Here is a 17,188-nt window from a genome sequence, read left to right as displayed (position 1 = left end):
CTTTCATTGCTGAGCTGAAGGCGGCCATTTTTGCGATTATCAAAGGTTTTGAAAAATCTTAGACGGGTTAATGAATGATATTAGAAGAGTTAGGTTAAGTTATGCTTTATATCTCGTTTAGCGAATATGGCTGCACATTTGGTAGCTAGGCAGACCTATTCCAATGCTAGTGACTTTTTTGTCTATTGTAATGCCGACATGGCTGACTGATGTTATTCTTGAGGATGCTAATCCTTTTTTATGAAGCTCGATTTGGGTTAAAAAAAAAAAAAAAAAGAGTTAGGGATGAATCTAATAATAAATAAATAAATAAATAAAGGGACCCTCTCCTGAAACTCAAAACAAACGCTCCAAAATAGCCCAAAATTCTTTTGTATGTCCGTCTATTGTCGCCTTTTCACTTTTCCCTCCATTCTTTCGCCCTGCTGGTGACTCTTGAGCAGTGAAGACCAGAACGCAAGGAGTTTCGAATTTTTCTAAAAACCCCAACTTTAAGTACGATTTTTCTTCTTCTTCCTTCTCAATCTCATCTACTTGTCTTGTATTTGCTCTATTATCGATTTTTGTTACTCGCTTTGCTGGAGCCTTCGTAGTTATGGACTTCCTTTTGACCCTTTTTTTTTAATGTGGTTTTGCTCTGCTTTTGCTATAACGAGACTCCGAGTTTTACCTATTTTGCTGCATTTCCATCAGTGACTCAGATTATGCAGTCTGTGGTGATACTATTATGTGTCCTTTAACCTCCATTGCCATTTTGCTCGAATGGGATTTTATTTATTTTGTAAAATATTATTTTATTCAGTTTGGCTTTTATTCCTTTTTGCCTATTTGGTACTTTTCCGCCTCGACTAATAATCTCATAAGATTTTGCTTTCTTGAACAATTTAGTTATTTCCCTATTGTTTTGACATGAATATAGCATTATGTTTTTTTTTTTTTTTTTTTTTTTGATATTGTCATATTGAAGGTGAATGCATGAGTACCGTTTGTTTATTTATTTTACCATTTTGCTTTATGCCTGTTATCAGCGTGTGCGACTCTCTTCTTTTATTAATTTTATTGAAATTTCATAGTAGTCTTAACTTTTCTTTTTCTGGCTTTATTTTATATTTTGGATTTGTTTGAAGTCTGAACCATCTTTTGGGCGTCTAGCAATGGAGTCAGGAAGTTCTAGGAGACTATATACCATCTCATAAGAACCTGTTAGTTTTTTTTTTTTCCTGAAAGAAATATTTGTAACTTCATTTAGGAACTTTGCCAGTATGGAGTATTTTAGGCCTATGTTACTCTTGGAGAGTGGAATTACCTTGAGCTTTGAGGTCTTCTATGATTTGCAGCTTGGTTTTAGATTTTGTGTACCATTATATGTTTACCAATTATCCATTAGTGCTCTCCAGGACTCTTTCATTTTTCATATAAAAGCTTCTATGGTATTAATGTTTGTTGTTAGTTAATGATGTTTATGGGAGAAGTAGCTTCTAATTATCAATTTATGGATTTGTTTTCACCCTTGTCCTCTTTTTCCCAATCTTTAGATAAAAGTTTTGTAGTTAGTCAGGTTATTTTGACATGTTAGATTACTTCTGTACAGCCTAATTATATTACATTTTTCACCCTATTCATTTATGTTATTATTAATCTGGCTGTTTTAATTTTATTGTGAGTTTGTCTCCTTTGGTTTTTCATAATTAAGTATTGACAGCAATACATATGAGGATTTATTTTTGAATGCCTGTATACTCTTCCCTTCTATCGATACTTAGTACTAAGAAGTTTGACTTGACATGTCTTGCATTTGCAGTGGAAACATTGCATTCTTTTCTTTTCCCAAATTAGTCACAGACTCATAGCTGAAAGCTTTCTCTTTCATCTTCCTGAATGAAGTAATATTCAAATGTTTTTTTTCTAATTTTTTATTTTTATAATGACATCAATATTCTGTATGCAACTTACCAGGCATTTAATTGATTCACAATTCTGATATTTTATGATGGATTCTTGATATTAAGTCCACTAAGTATATCTTGAAGCTGATTTTTGTGTCGAAGCGTAAGGGGTTTAAGTTACTGATCTGATTGCAAAAATGGAGAAAGAAGTTGGTGGATCCCCGCCACCTCCGAAGCCGACCAATGTGAAGCCTAAAGTGGATGTGCCCAACCATTCTCTCATTAGTAGGAATGGATTTGGAACTAGTGGGCACCACATACCTTTGCTCAGCAACCACTTTAAAGTTTCTGTCAATGTTCCAGATGCTGTGTTTTACCACTATAATGTACGTTCACTTTGTGTGTCTGCGGCTCCCTGGCATTTCACCATATGCTTGAGTATAAAAAGTTTTTTATTTGCAGGTTTCGATAACTTCAGATGATAAGAGAGTTATTGAAGGCAAGAGAATTGGGCGAAAACTAATTGATAGGCTTTACCAAACATACTCATCAGAATTCTGTGGTAAACAGTTTGCTTATGATGGTGAGAAAAGTCTCTATACAGTAGGCCCTTTGCCACAGAACAAAATGGAATTTTCAGTGGTACTTGAGGAAGCATTTGCAAAACAGTATGTATTTAGTTATTCACATTTCTGATAGTGCACTTGGTTCTTTTATTCTCACAACTTATGTGGCATTTTTTGTCGGCTCATAGTGAAAATGGGGATCCCGGTGGCGATGGAAGTCCTGCTGGAATAACTAAGAGATCAAAATGTTCTTTTCAGTCAAAGATTTTTATAATAGAAATTAGCTATGCTGCTAAAATCCCCTTCAAGCCCATTGCTCATGCTCTCAGAGGAGTTGAGGTGGAGAACATTTCTCAAGATGCTCTGAGAGTGCTGGATATTGTCTTGAGGCAGCAGGCTGCTAACAGGTGCTATGGACTCTATACACACGCATACGCACGCGTGCACACACACACACATAATGACATACATACAAGTCATGGTTTGGTCTGAATTTCTTGAATCATGGCACAGGGGCTGCCTTTTGGTAAGACAATCGTTCTTCCATGATGACTCTAGGAACTTCATTGAAGTGGGTGGGGGTGCAACCGGTGTTCAGGGATTCCATTCCAGCTTCCGTACCACTCAGGGTGGCTTATCTCTTAATATGGGTATTAGCTTTGTTCAACAAACACCATGACTTGTAGTTATTTTGGGGATTGGGCCTTGCTCTGAATGCAATGTAACTGTATATTGTTGTTTACACTCAGAATTATTTTGTTCACTTATTTCCTTTTTATTGATGTCATCACATTCTTTTCCCTTTTATTGTGGCCTGCAGATGTATCAACAACAATGATACTAACCCCTGGACCAGTGATTGATTTTCTAAAAGCTAATCAGAATGTACGTGAAAGTCGCTATATTGACTGGGTTAAGGTAATTAAATTACTGAAATTCATACCAGTAATTGTAGTTCAGTTATCTTTTGTTGAAATTTCTAGCTTGTATACATGTACAGGCCAAAAAAATGTTGAAAAATTTGAGGGTTAAGACTAGGCACAGGAACATGGAATATAAAATCTTAGGTTTGACTGAGAAGCCATGCAATCAGCAATAGTTTGTGCTTCTCTCCCACTTGTTCCTTTTCTTTCTTTTCTTTCTCACTTCCTTTTCGTGTTCTAATGGATAAACCTAACTGTATTGTTGTAGTTTTCCTATGAAAGTGAAAAACACTGAGGGTGTGAATGGTGAGCCACAGACTGTTGATATAGCTGTCTCTGATTACTTCAGTAAGCACTGTGGAATAGAATTAACCTATTCTACATACCTGCCTTGTCTTGATGTTGGCAAACCTAAGCGACCAAACTATTTGCCGCTAGAGGTCTGCAATCTTAACTTTTTGGCATTTTCTTTTTACAATTTCTTCTGCTTAAAGTTGTTTCATTTCCTTCCTTTGGTTTTCCTTGTATGGCAGCTTTGTTCACTTGTTTCTCTCCAACGTTATACAAAAGCTCTGTCATCACTGCAAAGAGCATCATTGGTTGAAAAATCTCGACAAAAGCCACAAGATAAAATAAAAATTGTGACTGATGTAAGGATTCATTTTACTTTGTTTGTGTTCTTTTGTTTTTGTGTCCTTAATAGGCATGATATATCTTGTAGGCTATGAGGAACTACCGTTACGATGATGATCCTGTGCTTTCTTCATGTGGTGTTTCTATAGAAAAACAGATGACACATGTTGATGGTCGTGTACTTGAGACTCCAAAAGTGAATAATAGCTCTGCCTCTTATCTTTTTATTTCATTTTTTTTCCCATTTTAAGGTGCTTCCGGGTAACTGCCGAGTTTAAATTGATGATAATTTGTTTTTGTATTGTATACAGTTGAAGGTTGGGAATAGTGAGGATTGTGTTCCGCGAAATGGACGATGGAACTTCAATAACAAGGTGCTCTTTTATTTTGGTGTGACTATTAATAGTTATCACTTGCCTTGTCTCTTTGAAGTAGTGTCTTCCTGTGCCCTTTTTTGACCAAGTATAGCTGATAGAATTGATCTTCTTTTTTGGGTAATGTTTGCTGAGCTGCCATTGCTGGTCTTTTGCTATTGCAGACCCTTTGGAAAACTGCTAAAATTCACAATTGGGCTGTTGTCAACTTTTCTGCACGTTGTGATACTAGTAAGATCTCCCGTGATCTTATTGACTGTGGAAGGAGAAAGGGCATTGTATGTTGTAGAATATGTTTCTATAATTATGAATCCTTTGTTATGTTCAAGCTTGAATTTGTTAATTCTCCCCACCTCTCATATATTATGTGTTCATCCATGAAGCAAATTGAACGCCCATATTCCTTAGTTGAGGAGGAACCACAATCTGCAAAAGCCAGTCCTTTTACTAGAGTAGAAAAGATGTTTGAGCGGATAAGAACTAAGTTTCCAACTGCTCCCCGATTTATTTTGTGTGTCTTGGCAGAGAGGAAAAACTCCGATATCTATGGTAGGAATCCATTTCATTTCTTAGACCTCTCTTATTTTAACATTTCATAGATTTTACATGGTTTGCTTAGCTACCATATGTTCATGCACTTTCCAGGACCATGGAAGAAGGAATGTCTAAGTGAATTTGGCATCGCCACCCAATGCATTTCTCCATTAAAGATTACTGATCAGTATCTTACTAATGTACTTCTTAAGATCAATTCTAAGGTATTAAATAGAAGCTTATATTATCCATATATGTTTTTGATTTATCCATTTTCAGTTCAGATCTGATGTTAGCTTGTGATTATCTTTTCATTATAGCTAGGAGGAATAAATTCTTTGTTGGCAATTGAGCATTCCAAAAATATCCCTCTCGTAACAGAAATTCCAACAATGATTTTGGGAATGGATGTCTCTCATGGCTCTCCTGGTTGTTCAGATGTCCCATCAGTGGCTGCGGTAAAGTTGATCGGAATATAAGTATTTCAGTGAGCGTGTTTAATTATATTGTGCTGAAGCTGAATAGTGATTTTCACATAGCTATTAGTTATGCTAAATCTTTCAGGTTGTTGGATCTCGACAATGGCCTCTTATATCAAGGTATAGAGCATCTGTGAGAACCCAGTCTCCTAAGCTGGAGATGATTGATGCTCTATATAAGCCTTTATCTGATGGGACTGATGATGGCATCATGAGGTATTCTAGTGAAGATGGAATCCTTATAGCTATTTGTAATGGTTCATCTGTTAATCATATATATGTTGATGCATCCTCATATCCGTTGCAAGTGTGATATATTATTGGAAGATATTTGTTATCGGTTACTTGTATTATAATAGCATGACTGCTTGTCAATTTATATGCAATTTGTCATTCTTTCATCTCTTTCATCTACTTGCAACTCAAGATGAAGCATTTGGTCTTCTTGTCTTTAAGAAATAATATTCAAGATGAATTTTCTGGTATATTATGCTTCTTTCCCCTCTTCTCTCTCTTTTGTACTGTAAATATCAGCATCAGTCATTGGTACATTTATAGTGCTTAGTACATGTATGAAGTGGTTTTACCAAGAGATCTTAATTTCTAACATGATGTTATTCTCAATTTAATGTTGGAAAAGAAGTATGATTTTTTTTTTGCTTTAACATTTAGGTTTAATTATTCTTTTATTTTGGTTAAAGCATACAATTATTCCCTTCTACAGTGAGCTTCTATTGGAGTTCTATCAGACCAGCAATGGCCACAAACCAAAACAAATTATTATCTTCAGGTATCACTGTTTAATCCTGATTTATTATTCATTTTGTTGAATTAAAAAATGACATCATTTAAAAAGGTTCATTTGCAGGTTAAAATTTATAGAACACAGGAAAAATAGAAAAAAAGCACTAGGGTGGGTCTTTGTCTTGTTTTCTCTATTAGGCTGGTGCTTTAATGGGATTTCACCTTGGTAGTATCTCAATAGTTGGACTCTATTATATTTCCAATATAAAGAATATTTAAATATTTGTGATATGCTCTGAAGTATTTGATCTGGAACATTGCGTGCAATAATGGCTGACAGGTGAGGAGGCACTCTAGTTTTTCTTGTTGATCCTTTTCATTTTAGTTAAAAAAGAGTGAACAAATTATCTCATTCAACAAAGGAATTAGTACATTATGAATCAAACACAGCTAAAAGAACCAAAGTTACAGGACTACATAATCTGACAACTAACTAATGGCAGCATATTTCTCCAATTAGGACAAGTAAACAAAATAAAGTACACTGACTACTCCCTTTGCACTAGCCTTAGCGATTGCTCCCTCCCTTTTCCAAATCCTCGCTCCACTCTGTGTAGGGGATGAAGAATTGTCGCTCCATTGTGACTCCTAATGAATACTTGACAGTGAATTTGTAAGGGCATTGATATAATGCCTGATTGTACTGCTCGTCTCTCCATTTTTGTTATTGTGGAATACCAGTCTAATTAATTGGTATAAGTTGGAAAGAATCTCTTGTATTGTCATGCTTTCATTTCAGGCCTTTGATCATTTTGAGGTGGTATTTCCTTAGCTTTAATAATTTGTTCTTGAAACTTCTCTTCGTACATTAAATCCTATTCCTAATAACACCAATCTCACCAAAATCTCGCAGAAACACCCTTCAAATAATCATGCATGCATTCAGAGAGATGATATAGAGTGCATTGTCATGGAACCGATTGAACTAAAAACTCGAGCTGATAGTTAAGGCCTAATCGTAGATCTTATATTAATCTCCGTCACACCCCCACATGCAAATGCCCCTTGGGTTTGCAGCGTGCACAACACAGGCTCATCCCGTCATGTGTTTTTAATTCCACAAATTAATGAGGTTGTCGGGACTCAAACACTCGACCGTTTGGTCCAAGAGGCTCTGATACCATGTCATGGAACCGATTGAACTAAAAGCTCGAGCTGAAAGTTAAGGCCCAATCGTAGATCTTATATTAATCTCCGCCATGCATGTCCAAGCATGGTTTCGATACCATAAGCAGGTTCCACGAACAAAAATTTAGTCTGTGCAGCTTTCTTTACATGGAAGAATTAGAGTATAATTACAAAATAATTATGCTTACTGTAAGATTAATTACAAAGGGTAAATAAGAGGCTCATATTTATCAGTCTTGATGATTATTTAGGTTTAGCAACAAGATTAGGATTCTTTTGTGTGTATTCATTGTGGTATTAGATCCTTTTGTCATAATTAGAATGCTGTTGATATGCTTTCCATCTAAGTTGCACGGAAACAGATGGGGAAACGTTATTTCTAAAAAACATAGTAAAAATGTGGTGGAAACCTGTAAATATTAAAAATATAGGGACACATTTATAAATATTGATAGTATAATAATAATGAAAATTTGACTTACAAATGATTACAACAGTGAGCAGAAAATAGAAGTAATTAGAAATTATAGAATCGAAATTATCCTTAATTAAGAAGTTCTAGCTAAAGAGGAAGTTTCAATTAGCTAGAATCATAGTTAGAATTGGAATTGGATTGTATTTGCCTGCGGAAACAGTTTCCTAAACAAGAAACGTGTTTCCTATTTTGAATATTTACATAAACGTGCTTGGCAATGTGTCGTACTGGTTTCCAGGAGTTTCCATTTCTGGAACGGACACGAAACACAGAAACGCTAGTAGAAGTTTCCGTGCAACATAGCTTTTCATTGTTGCACTCAATATATATAAGTGTTCTGATAAGGCAAATAGAAATTTCTTGCTCTATTAGAATTATAAACGATATTCTGTTGGAACTTGTAAGCATTGCATATAATGCTAAGTTAGTGCTGTTGTTAGACAATGATGTGAATCTTTTTTTTTTCTTTTCTCATTATTATTATGGTCAACTATATGGTTCTTTTTATATGGTTGATAATTTTGGATTTTCTTTCAGGGATGGAGTGAGTGACTCCCAGTTTAATCAGGTTTTGAACATCGAAGTGCAGCAGATTATAAAGGTTCCACTATGATATGCGATCAAAAGAAATTTCGAGTGCTTTACTGATTTTTATTGCATGTCGTTTTGATTTCATCCTTCTGGCTCACAGAAATCATTAGTGCTGAATACCATGTACATCATGATGTCTGGGAATGCCAATGCAACTTTAAATCCTAGCTACCCTAGTAGAGTTCAAAATGCTTGATGGTTAAAATTTGCAATCAAGCATTGCATTGTATAGTTGTTTTTCCTTATAGCCTGCTAATAAGGGATATTAGTGTACTTTTTGATTATCATTGTCTTGAAGTTAGTAGATTTTTGGTTTATAGGCATATCAGCATCTTGGTGGGGTTGACATTCCCAAGTTTACTGTAATTGTTGCTCAAAAAAATCACCGAACGAAGCTGTTTCGAGCTAGTGGCCCTGAAAATATTCCTCCTGGTTAGCTAGTTCTTAATGCTGTTTCATATTTATTTATGCTTTTCATGTTGTGAACTGTAGTGACTCTCTCTCTCTCTTTCTCCAGGAACAGTTGTGGATACGAAGATTGTGCATCCTACAAACTATGACTTTTATATGTGTGCTCATCCAGGGATTTTAGTAAGTCTACATATGTACATGTGTTTGTGCCCGTTTGTGTTAATTGACAAGTAGAGATCAATATATCATCTCATGAATGTCTATCGCAGTACCATCTTTCAGTTTCTTGGATTAAAACAATTTGGCTCAGTGTGTACATTGGTCCTTGAACTTTAATTTGGTCATAGTTGCTTTACTTTTCGATTTGGACAGAAATGGTACTTGACAGACGAAAAAGTGAAGGGTGTAAATTATGCACAATTGAAGTGTGTTTTCATGTTGGTTAAATTGTTACCCTCAAACCCATATTCAGAGGACAACGATGAAAAATATAATGATTTGCTTATTTATATCGATTGGCTGTTGTCGATGGATTAAATTGCAACTCCAACCTTCTAATGTGGAGAAAAGTAGATGATGTGTGCGAATAATTAAATCTTAATGGTGCTTATGCTACTCTCCACTTTATGGTCCGTCATTGACCATCGGAAAGTAGTGGCTAACTGTTATAAAAATGAAGTTGAGGATTAAATTTTACATATACATTGAGCCAAGTACAAGGATCAAATATGCGTTTTGCCATACTAAGAAAGATGCTACAAGTTAAATTGTAGCAAGTCGAAATCCACATATTAAGTTTGGGTCTTGCACTTGGTTATCTTGCTGCTATATATCCTTGATTTTCTTATTCACAGCTCTCGTGTAATTATTTTTCCTCCTTTCTGATAGGCTGGAACTTCAAGGCCTGCACACTACCATGTGTTGCTTGATGAGATTGGTTTCTCTCCTGATGACCTGCAAAATTTTGTCCATTCTCTCTCATATGTGTAAACTTTCAAATCCTGATTCCCTGTAATCCATTCCATTATTTGAGATGTAAATAATCTGATTTTTGAATTATTTCACAGGTACCAGAGGAGTACCACTGCTATCTCAATTGGTAATTTCACTTTCTGTCTTTAATAAAAGAAAATTTATAAAAAGGTAAATTTAATCCTACCTTTGTTTTATTTGGAACAGCGGCTCCAGTACATTATGCCCATCTTGCTGCTAAACAGATGGGGCAGTTTCTGAAGTTTGAGGATTTGTCTGAAACCTCATCAGGACAGGTTCCTGAGCTGCCCAGATTGCACAAGGATGTTGTGGATTCCATGTTTTTCTGCTGACAAATGTTTGTTAACTAAATTTTACCTTTAACAACCTTTTTTTGAGCCCTTTTAGTTAAGTCCATAGTTATGAAAGATCAATTTGCTTTTCTACAAACTTATCCTCATCCTGCAAATAGCTTTCTGTTACCAGAGTGTGTAAAGAGGATGATTTTGTTCATATTATATCTATTTTCTTTTACTTACTACTTCCGGTTTATCTATTATTTCAATATTAGGAGAATGCTTAGGTGTTTGTTTGTTTCCTAAAATAGACTAGGAATAGCTTAGTTATTCCAATAAAATTCACATTCAACCATTTAGTTTATTTCTGAATTTGTATTCCACAATTAGGAATAGCTATTTCAGAACTATTTTTCTTTAATTCCAAAATTTTTCACATCGATTGATATTCATTTTACACTTCATGTAAGTTCAAGAATTAATTTAGGAGAAGTGCATTTTTAAGCCTTTTGATCTTTACGACCGTGTTGATTGAGTTTCTGATCTTTCAATTTGACATAATGATCATTCGGGAAATCATAATTGTACATATTAAGTATTTAATAATCAAACTAGTTAGTTTATGTTTTCATGTGTCTTTTTGTTTTTTGTGTTTTAATTTTTTTCACGTTTTTATTGTTTTTCCCAAAATAATTTATATTGAATATTAAAAAAATTAGTAGTAATAAATTTTTTTTGGTAGGCAAAGGAAAGAAAAAAACAAAAACCAAAAAAACTATCCCGGGATTAGCCAGGGAAAGCTAACCCCAACCCGGTCATCAGAAAGTAGAGAGAAAAGGAAATCCGGAGGATTCTAGAAGGTAGAGACACCAAGTAATCTTGCATGGCCCTCAGCCGCAAGGCGATCAGCAACCCTATTCTGCTCCCTAAAGACATGCCCAAAGTTGATGGTGTCGAAGGAAGAACATAACCTTTTAATTCCTTTTACTAAATTAAGGTTACTCAAACATAACGCCTTATTATCAGAGATAATTTTAACCGCTTCAAGGTTGTCAGATTCTACCAGAAGATTTTTTAAGCCCAGACTTTTGGCGAGTCTAAGCCTGGAGAAGATTTCCCAGAGCTCAGCAGTGAAGGAAGATCCCACTCCCAGGTTCTGAGCAAAGCCAGGCACCCAATCACTTCCCGCGTCTCTCAAGGCTCCACCCGCTGCGATTCTGCCATTCAACAAACAAGAGCCATCAATATTCAATTTCACAGTCCCTTCTCCAGGTCTGCTCCACCCCACCAAATGGGTCACATTCCTCTGGAAAGTATTAGATAAGTATTCATCTTTAAAGCTCTTAATAATAGTATTAATTTTTCTAGAGAAAAAAGCAAGTAAATTAGGAAAGATGATTGCTCATTCTCTAAAAATATCAACATTTCTCCACTGCCAAAGCTGGTGACACACAACAGCAAAGAGGGTATTGCCATGCTCCAGCTCAGGTAATAACAAACCCTTAACCCCATCTATAAACCAATCACTACCCGGATAGGCCAAGAAATTAGGAAGTAAATGGCTCGGGAGAATTTCCTTCCACACATTTATACTCTTCTCACAGTCTTTGAGAGAGTGGCAGGTAGTTTCAGCCTGAACTCTACATCTACTACAAGTATCAACCTCCACTAAATGACGTCTTTTTCTTTCAACGTTCGTGAGTAACCTGTCTTTAGTACCCAGCCACAGGAAACTCCTAATGCGATATGGAACTTTCAGGGCCCAAATGTTCTTCCAAGTGACAGAAGGAGGAGATTCCAAGTTTATAAAGAAAGCCTCAAACGCAGATTTACAAGAATAGGCCCCGTTGTTCGTAAGGGACCAACATCGAAAATCCCCATCTTCCTTATCACTACTCACCTTAACTCCCCGAATTTTTAGGAGTGTTTCCAGATTCAGGTAAGCCTCAAAGTTAGACCAAATCCAATCCCCCTCTGAGTCCACCATATCAGCAATCCTCCAATCATGGACCTCCAGGGGCGGAAGAGAAGAACACTCCTCTAATAAAGGCTTCGGCCCCAGCCAGGCATCTTTCCAAAAGCTAATAGATCTTCCATTTCCCACCGACCAACCAATCCCAGAGCAAAACTCTAAGAACACAACATTCACCCCTTTCCATAAGAAGGAACTATTCAGAGCTCTCTCTCTTGGGCCCCCAAAGACTTTATCCTTTCTGTATTTACCACATAATAACCGAACCCAAAGAGCCGACGGGGATTGCCATATTATCCAAAGAAGTTTCATTAACAGGACTTTATTATTGTCACTGGCTTGTCTAATCTCTAAACCTCCCCTCTCTTTAGACTGGCAGACTTCCTTCCAAGGAACCAGATGTATTTTATTACCTTCTTCAGAGGTCCCCCATAGGAAACGACGATTGATTTTATCCAGGCCATTAAGCACAGGTTCCGAAAGTTTACAAGCTTGCATAAGGTGATTAGGAGCAGCACAGTTCACAGATTGGATCAAGGTAAGCCGGTCTGCCAGAGAAAGGGACTTAGCCTTCCAATTGACACACTTTTTATTAGTTTTATCAAAGATCTCCTTAAAAGAGGCTTTAGAAACCCTTCCACTATAAAGAGGAACCCCCAGATAGTTCCCCAAACCCTTGGTAAGAGGGATACCTGAAATCTTGCTCAGGTTCTTACAGACCCTTTGGTCCATATTATTGGAGCACAACATCCTAGACTTCTGGATGTTAAACTTTTGACCAGAAGCAGAACAAAAGTTAGTAAGGATATCCATGATCACACCCAATTGATCCTCACTACCTTCCACAAAGATCATCACATCATCCGCAAAGAACAAATGAGTGATCGGGGGACAAAATTTATTAATGGAAACCGGGTGAAGCCTCCCAGAACTAACAACATCTTGGATAAGATGAGTAAGCCTTTCCACAACGATAACAAATAAGAACGGGCTCATAGGATCCCCTTGACGGATACCCCGGGAAGGAGTAAACTCCTCAGAAAAATCCCCATTAATCATCACTTGAAAGACAGGAGAAGAAATACAAGCTTCAATTAAATTCCTCCAACTATCCGGAATCCTAGCTCTCCTCAAACTATCCAAGAGAAAACTCCAGTTGATCCGATCATAAGCTTTTTCAAGATCCAGCTTAAGAGCCACAATACCATGCTTCCCCTTCTTAATCTTCATCGAATGGACCATCTCTTGAGCAATCACAATATTGTCCATCATCTGTCTCCCCGGGACAAAACCGCCTTGATTCTAGCTAATAATCTCAGGGAGAATACATTGAAGTCTATTAGCCACGATTTTGGTGACCACTTTGTAAATCACATTACAAAGACTAATAGGTCTCATCTGTAAGAAAGAGGAAGGTTTCTCAACTTTGGGAATCAGGACCAGAAGAGTTTTGTTCACGAGCCTAATATCCTCAGATCCTTTAAAAATACCTTTAATAAAACTGTAAATTCCCTCCTTTATAGTTTCCCAATGCTTATGATAAAAGCCAGCCGGGAGCCCATCAACCCCAGGGGCTTTAGTAGCACCAATGCTAAACACAGCATGGCCAATCTCTTTCTAATCAATAGGATGAAAAGCTTCAGAAACCTTATCCTCGCAAACCGTCGGAAACGTAGACCTAGTCCGGGCACTATCCAAATCCACCGGCTCTTCTTTGAATAACTCTTTGTAGAATTGAGGGCCAGAAGATGGATCTCCTCATCCTCATAAATCCAATTACCATTCGGATCTTTGATGGCATCAATCCGATTCCTTTGCCTTCTAATGATTGTAGAAATATGGAAATACCTTGTATTACGATCTCCATCTTTAATCCAAGTTTTCCTAGACTTCTGAAACCAGAGTAACTCTTCTTGCTTTAGCACAACTTCCAACTCATTTTGTAGGGATCTAAGGAGACAACTCAGGCTATGATCAAATCTAATCTCCAAGATACGTTGGATACCTTCCATCCTTCTCAGAATTTTCTGCTTCCTTCTAATAATATGGCCAAAAGTGTTCTTATTCTAGCTCACCACATTACTTCTAAAACCCTCAGCAGCCAGTAAGACATTAGAATGGGGTTTCCAATTATCATGCACAAAGTTCTTAAACTCAGGGTGAGACTCCCAAGCCACAAGATACCTAAAAGGTCTTTCCCCCCTTGGACGAGGAGCTCTCACTAATCTGACAAGGATAGGACAATGATCCGAATGATGAAAGGGGAGATTTAACACAGCTGCATCCGGAAACCTGCTCTGGGCCACAATATTAGCATAGACTTTGTCCAGCCGAACAAAGGTACTATTACGTTTCCAAGTAAACTTATGGCCAGCAGCACCTGTTGGAGTTTAGTGTCCTAAAGACAATTGTTTTAGGATATAAATATTAATGAATAAATTGTTTATTTAGTCATTTGTTTAATCAGATATATAGCATTAAAATGTAACTATATATAAAGGCACAAATCTTTCATAAAGAAAGTAATCCTAAGTTTATTTAAGTAGTTATAAAGTGTTCATACAAGCATGAAGTGAGACTATACTTTATAATAGACCAATAGACTTAAAATCAACCCAAGTCAAGTAATATGTTATAGGGGTTAGCATATTACTGTTGAGACTTGCATGTAACAGTGTTTTCTATCGAGACAGAAAGCTGATCTCACAAGCTTTAGATATTTAGATATCTAGACAGTTACATGGATCCGGTGAAAGAGTTCATTAGAATTGGGACCCGACTTGAGATAACAGCATGGATTAATTTATCTAAAAGTGTCAACTGTTCATCTCATTGGTATTAGTAGGTATAACTAATCCTCAGACTCAAACATTCGTTAATTAGTGATTCTCGATTATGGAGTCTGATACTTTGATTCTGTGCGAGCACGATCCAACAGGTGAGAGCCTGGGGTGTGTGAGAGCAGGGTTGGGTATCACACAAAGTAATTGCAGAATAGTTAATGTCAGATTGAGCATTCGTCACTCCCGATAAGTGGGAGATATATCCAAATGGCCGCTTGTGGTGAATTAACTGAAATCCTTGCAAGGTGATAGAGTTAAGAGTAGAAATGAACATTTCACTTAACTTATCTTTCAGAGTGAATTCAACCTGTACAAGTAAAACCGGACTCTTCGTTATATGTAACCTTGACACGTTCCATGGTTATAAGGAATTGACCGACAAGATATAGTTGATGAAGGATCGTATTATACTGTACCTAATACAGAAAGGTTAACGTCAGTTATCAACCTGACTTCTTAATTGCTCTGGGGGAATATCATAGGTTTTGCTAGTAACAGCTCGCGACGGTATTCCGTTATATATATGTTGGAATTAATCGTAATGAATAATTTCAAAGGATATATACGGCTAGTGGCAATAAAGAACCTAATGGGTCGCATATGGGACTTGGAATCGAAGGATGAAAATGTAATTAATGAGACATGTTGAAACACCTTTTGAGGGTAAGATAGTAGGGTCACGAACCGTTGGTGGTAATCCTACTATTGAGTCAGTCTCCCTAGTCAGCGGACTCAAATATAACTTACTCAGCGTAGCTCAGCTATGTGACAATGGGAGAAAAGTTATATTTGATGACACTGGATGTAAAATATTCGAGGGTAAAACAAATGAGTTGATTTTAACTGCCCCTCGTATTGATAATGTCTTTATGCTGAACTTAGAAAATAAATTTTCAAAAACTGTGTGCTTAGTATCAAAGGAAGAATATTCCTGGATATGGCACAAGAGACTTGGTCATGTAAGCATGGACCTCCTGGCCAAATTAGCAAGAAAGCAACTAGTTGAGGGATTGCCAGAACTTAAGTTCGAAAAAGATCAATTATGCAACGCTTGTCAAGCTGGAAAACAAACCAAACAATCTTTTCATAGTAAAAACATTGTCTCAACTAAGCGTCCATTAGAGTTGCTACACTTGGATCTCTTCGGTCCAGTCCAGCCGCTGAGCTTGGGTGGTAGAAGATTTTCCTTGGTCATTGTAGATGACTTTTCTCGGTACACTTGGATCATCTTGCTGAGTAGCAAGGATGAAACCTTTAAGACGTTTTCAACTTTAGTAAGAAAACTTGAAAATGATAAAGACCTTAAGTTAGCTCACATCCGAAGTGATAATGGTGGAGAATTCAAGAACCAACAGTTTGTTGAATTCTGTGAAGCCAACGGCATTGACCATAATTTTTCTGCTCCTAGAACGCCTCAACAAAATGGGGTTGTTGAAAGGAAAAACAGAACCTTGGTTGAAATAGCCAGGACAATGCTGAGTGAGCATAGGCTTCCAAAGTACTTTTGGGGAGAAGCTGTCAACACAGCGTGCTACATACTTAATAGGGCTTTAGTTAGACCCATATTAAAGAAGACTCCCTACGAACTTTGGAAAGGACGAAAGCCCAACATTGGATACTTTCATGCCTTTGGTTGTAAATGTTTTATTATAAATACCAAAGACAGCCTTGCTAAGTTTGATTCAAAAGCTGATGAAGCTATCTTTTTAGGCTACTCAACAAACAGCAAAGCATATAGAGTTTTCAATAGACGAACTCAGGTCTTAGAAGAGTCAGTACACGTTGAGTTCAATGAAACTAACCCTGCAGGAAGAGACATGCAGCTGACTGAGGATGATCCACACTCATCTCCCGCTGACCAAGAAACAGCCGCTGAGTCATTGCCTCAAGGGCTGACCAAAGGTAAAAGCGAAACTCAAATTGTTTTCACTGACCAATCTACACCTGCAGAGATTGTTGAAACACAACCAGCACAAGACATCAATCTACCAAAAGAGATCAGAATACCAAGAGGACACTCAGAGAGTGCCATTCTTGATGCCGCTGAGAACACCCTGATGACAAGAAATCAACTCAGGAGATACCTCAGCAACGTAGCATTCATCTCAGTCCAGGAACCAAAGAACTTCGCTGAAGCTGAGTACGATGAATTCTGGATGAATGCAATGCAAGAAGAACTTGATCAGTTCAGAAGAAATGAAGTATGGGACTTAGTGCCAAAACCAAGAAGCCAGAAGACCATAGGAACAAGATGGGTCTTCCGCAACAAGCTAGATGAACAAGGGAACGTGGTCAGAAACA

At 37.0% G+C, this 17,188-nt stretch overlaps 1 protein-coding gene across 3 annotated transcripts; it reads left to right on the top strand.

Moving 5' to 3' along the window:
* Positions 1-356: 356 nt before the first annotated feature.
* LOC136230445 (protein argonaute 16) lies at positions 357-10,317 on the top strand. Of its 3 annotated transcripts, none has more exons than XM_066019508.1 (23): positions 357-495; positions 2,049-2,272; positions 2,349-2,554; positions 2,641-2,859; positions 2,966-3,102; positions 3,273-3,370; positions 3,453-3,550; positions 3,644-3,815; positions 3,909-4,025; positions 4,097-4,204; positions 4,320-4,382; positions 4,547-4,660; positions 4,766-4,931; positions 5,028-5,140; positions 5,237-5,374; positions 5,481-5,611; positions 6,120-6,185; positions 8,340-8,403; positions 8,714-8,825; positions 8,911-8,984; positions 9,693-9,790; positions 9,872-9,903; positions 9,984-10,317. In XM_066019508.1, exons 2-23 carry the CDS (start codon positions 2,084-2,086, stop codon positions 10,127-10,129), a joined length of 2,661 nt encoding a protein of 886 aa, XP_065875580.1. In that variant the 5' UTR covers positions 357-495; positions 2,049-2,083; the 3' UTR covers positions 10,130-10,317. The 3 variants fall into 3 exon arrangements, with proteins under 3 accessions (XP_065875580.1, XP_065875579.1, XP_065875578.1); XM_066019507.1 differs by having other exon boundaries at positions 2,031-2,272; XM_066019506.1 differs by having other exon boundaries at positions 1,957-2,272.
* The last annotated feature ends 6,871 nt before the right edge of the window (positions 10,318-17,188 follow it).

This window comes from Euphorbia lathyris, chromosome 5 (genome assembly GCF_963576675.1).
Source record: "Euphorbia lathyris chromosome 5, ddEupLath1.1, whole genome shotgun sequence".
In the NCBI taxonomy this organism is placed as follows: domain Eukaryota; kingdom Viridiplantae; phylum Streptophyta; class Magnoliopsida; order Malpighiales; family Euphorbiaceae; genus Euphorbia; species Euphorbia lathyris.
The sequence above is the reverse complement of the archived record's forward strand: the minus strand, read 5'-3'. Positions and strand labels throughout refer to the sequence as shown.

Excerpts from the sequence above, each read along its gene's own strand:
- LOC136230445 (XM_066019508.1), top strand. The coding sequence starts at position 2,084 with ATGGAGAAAGAAGTTGGTGGATCCCCGCCACCTCCGAAGCCGACCAAT. Across the intron at positions 2,860-2,965 it reads AGGCAGCAGGCTGCTAACAG|GGGCTGCCTTTTGGTAAGAC; the intron begins GTGCTATGGACT and ends ATCATGGCACAG. Across the intron at positions 4,661-4,765 it reads GTGGAAGGAGAAAGGGCATT|CAAATTGAACGCCCATATTC; the intron begins GTATGTTGTAGA and ends TCATCCATGAAG.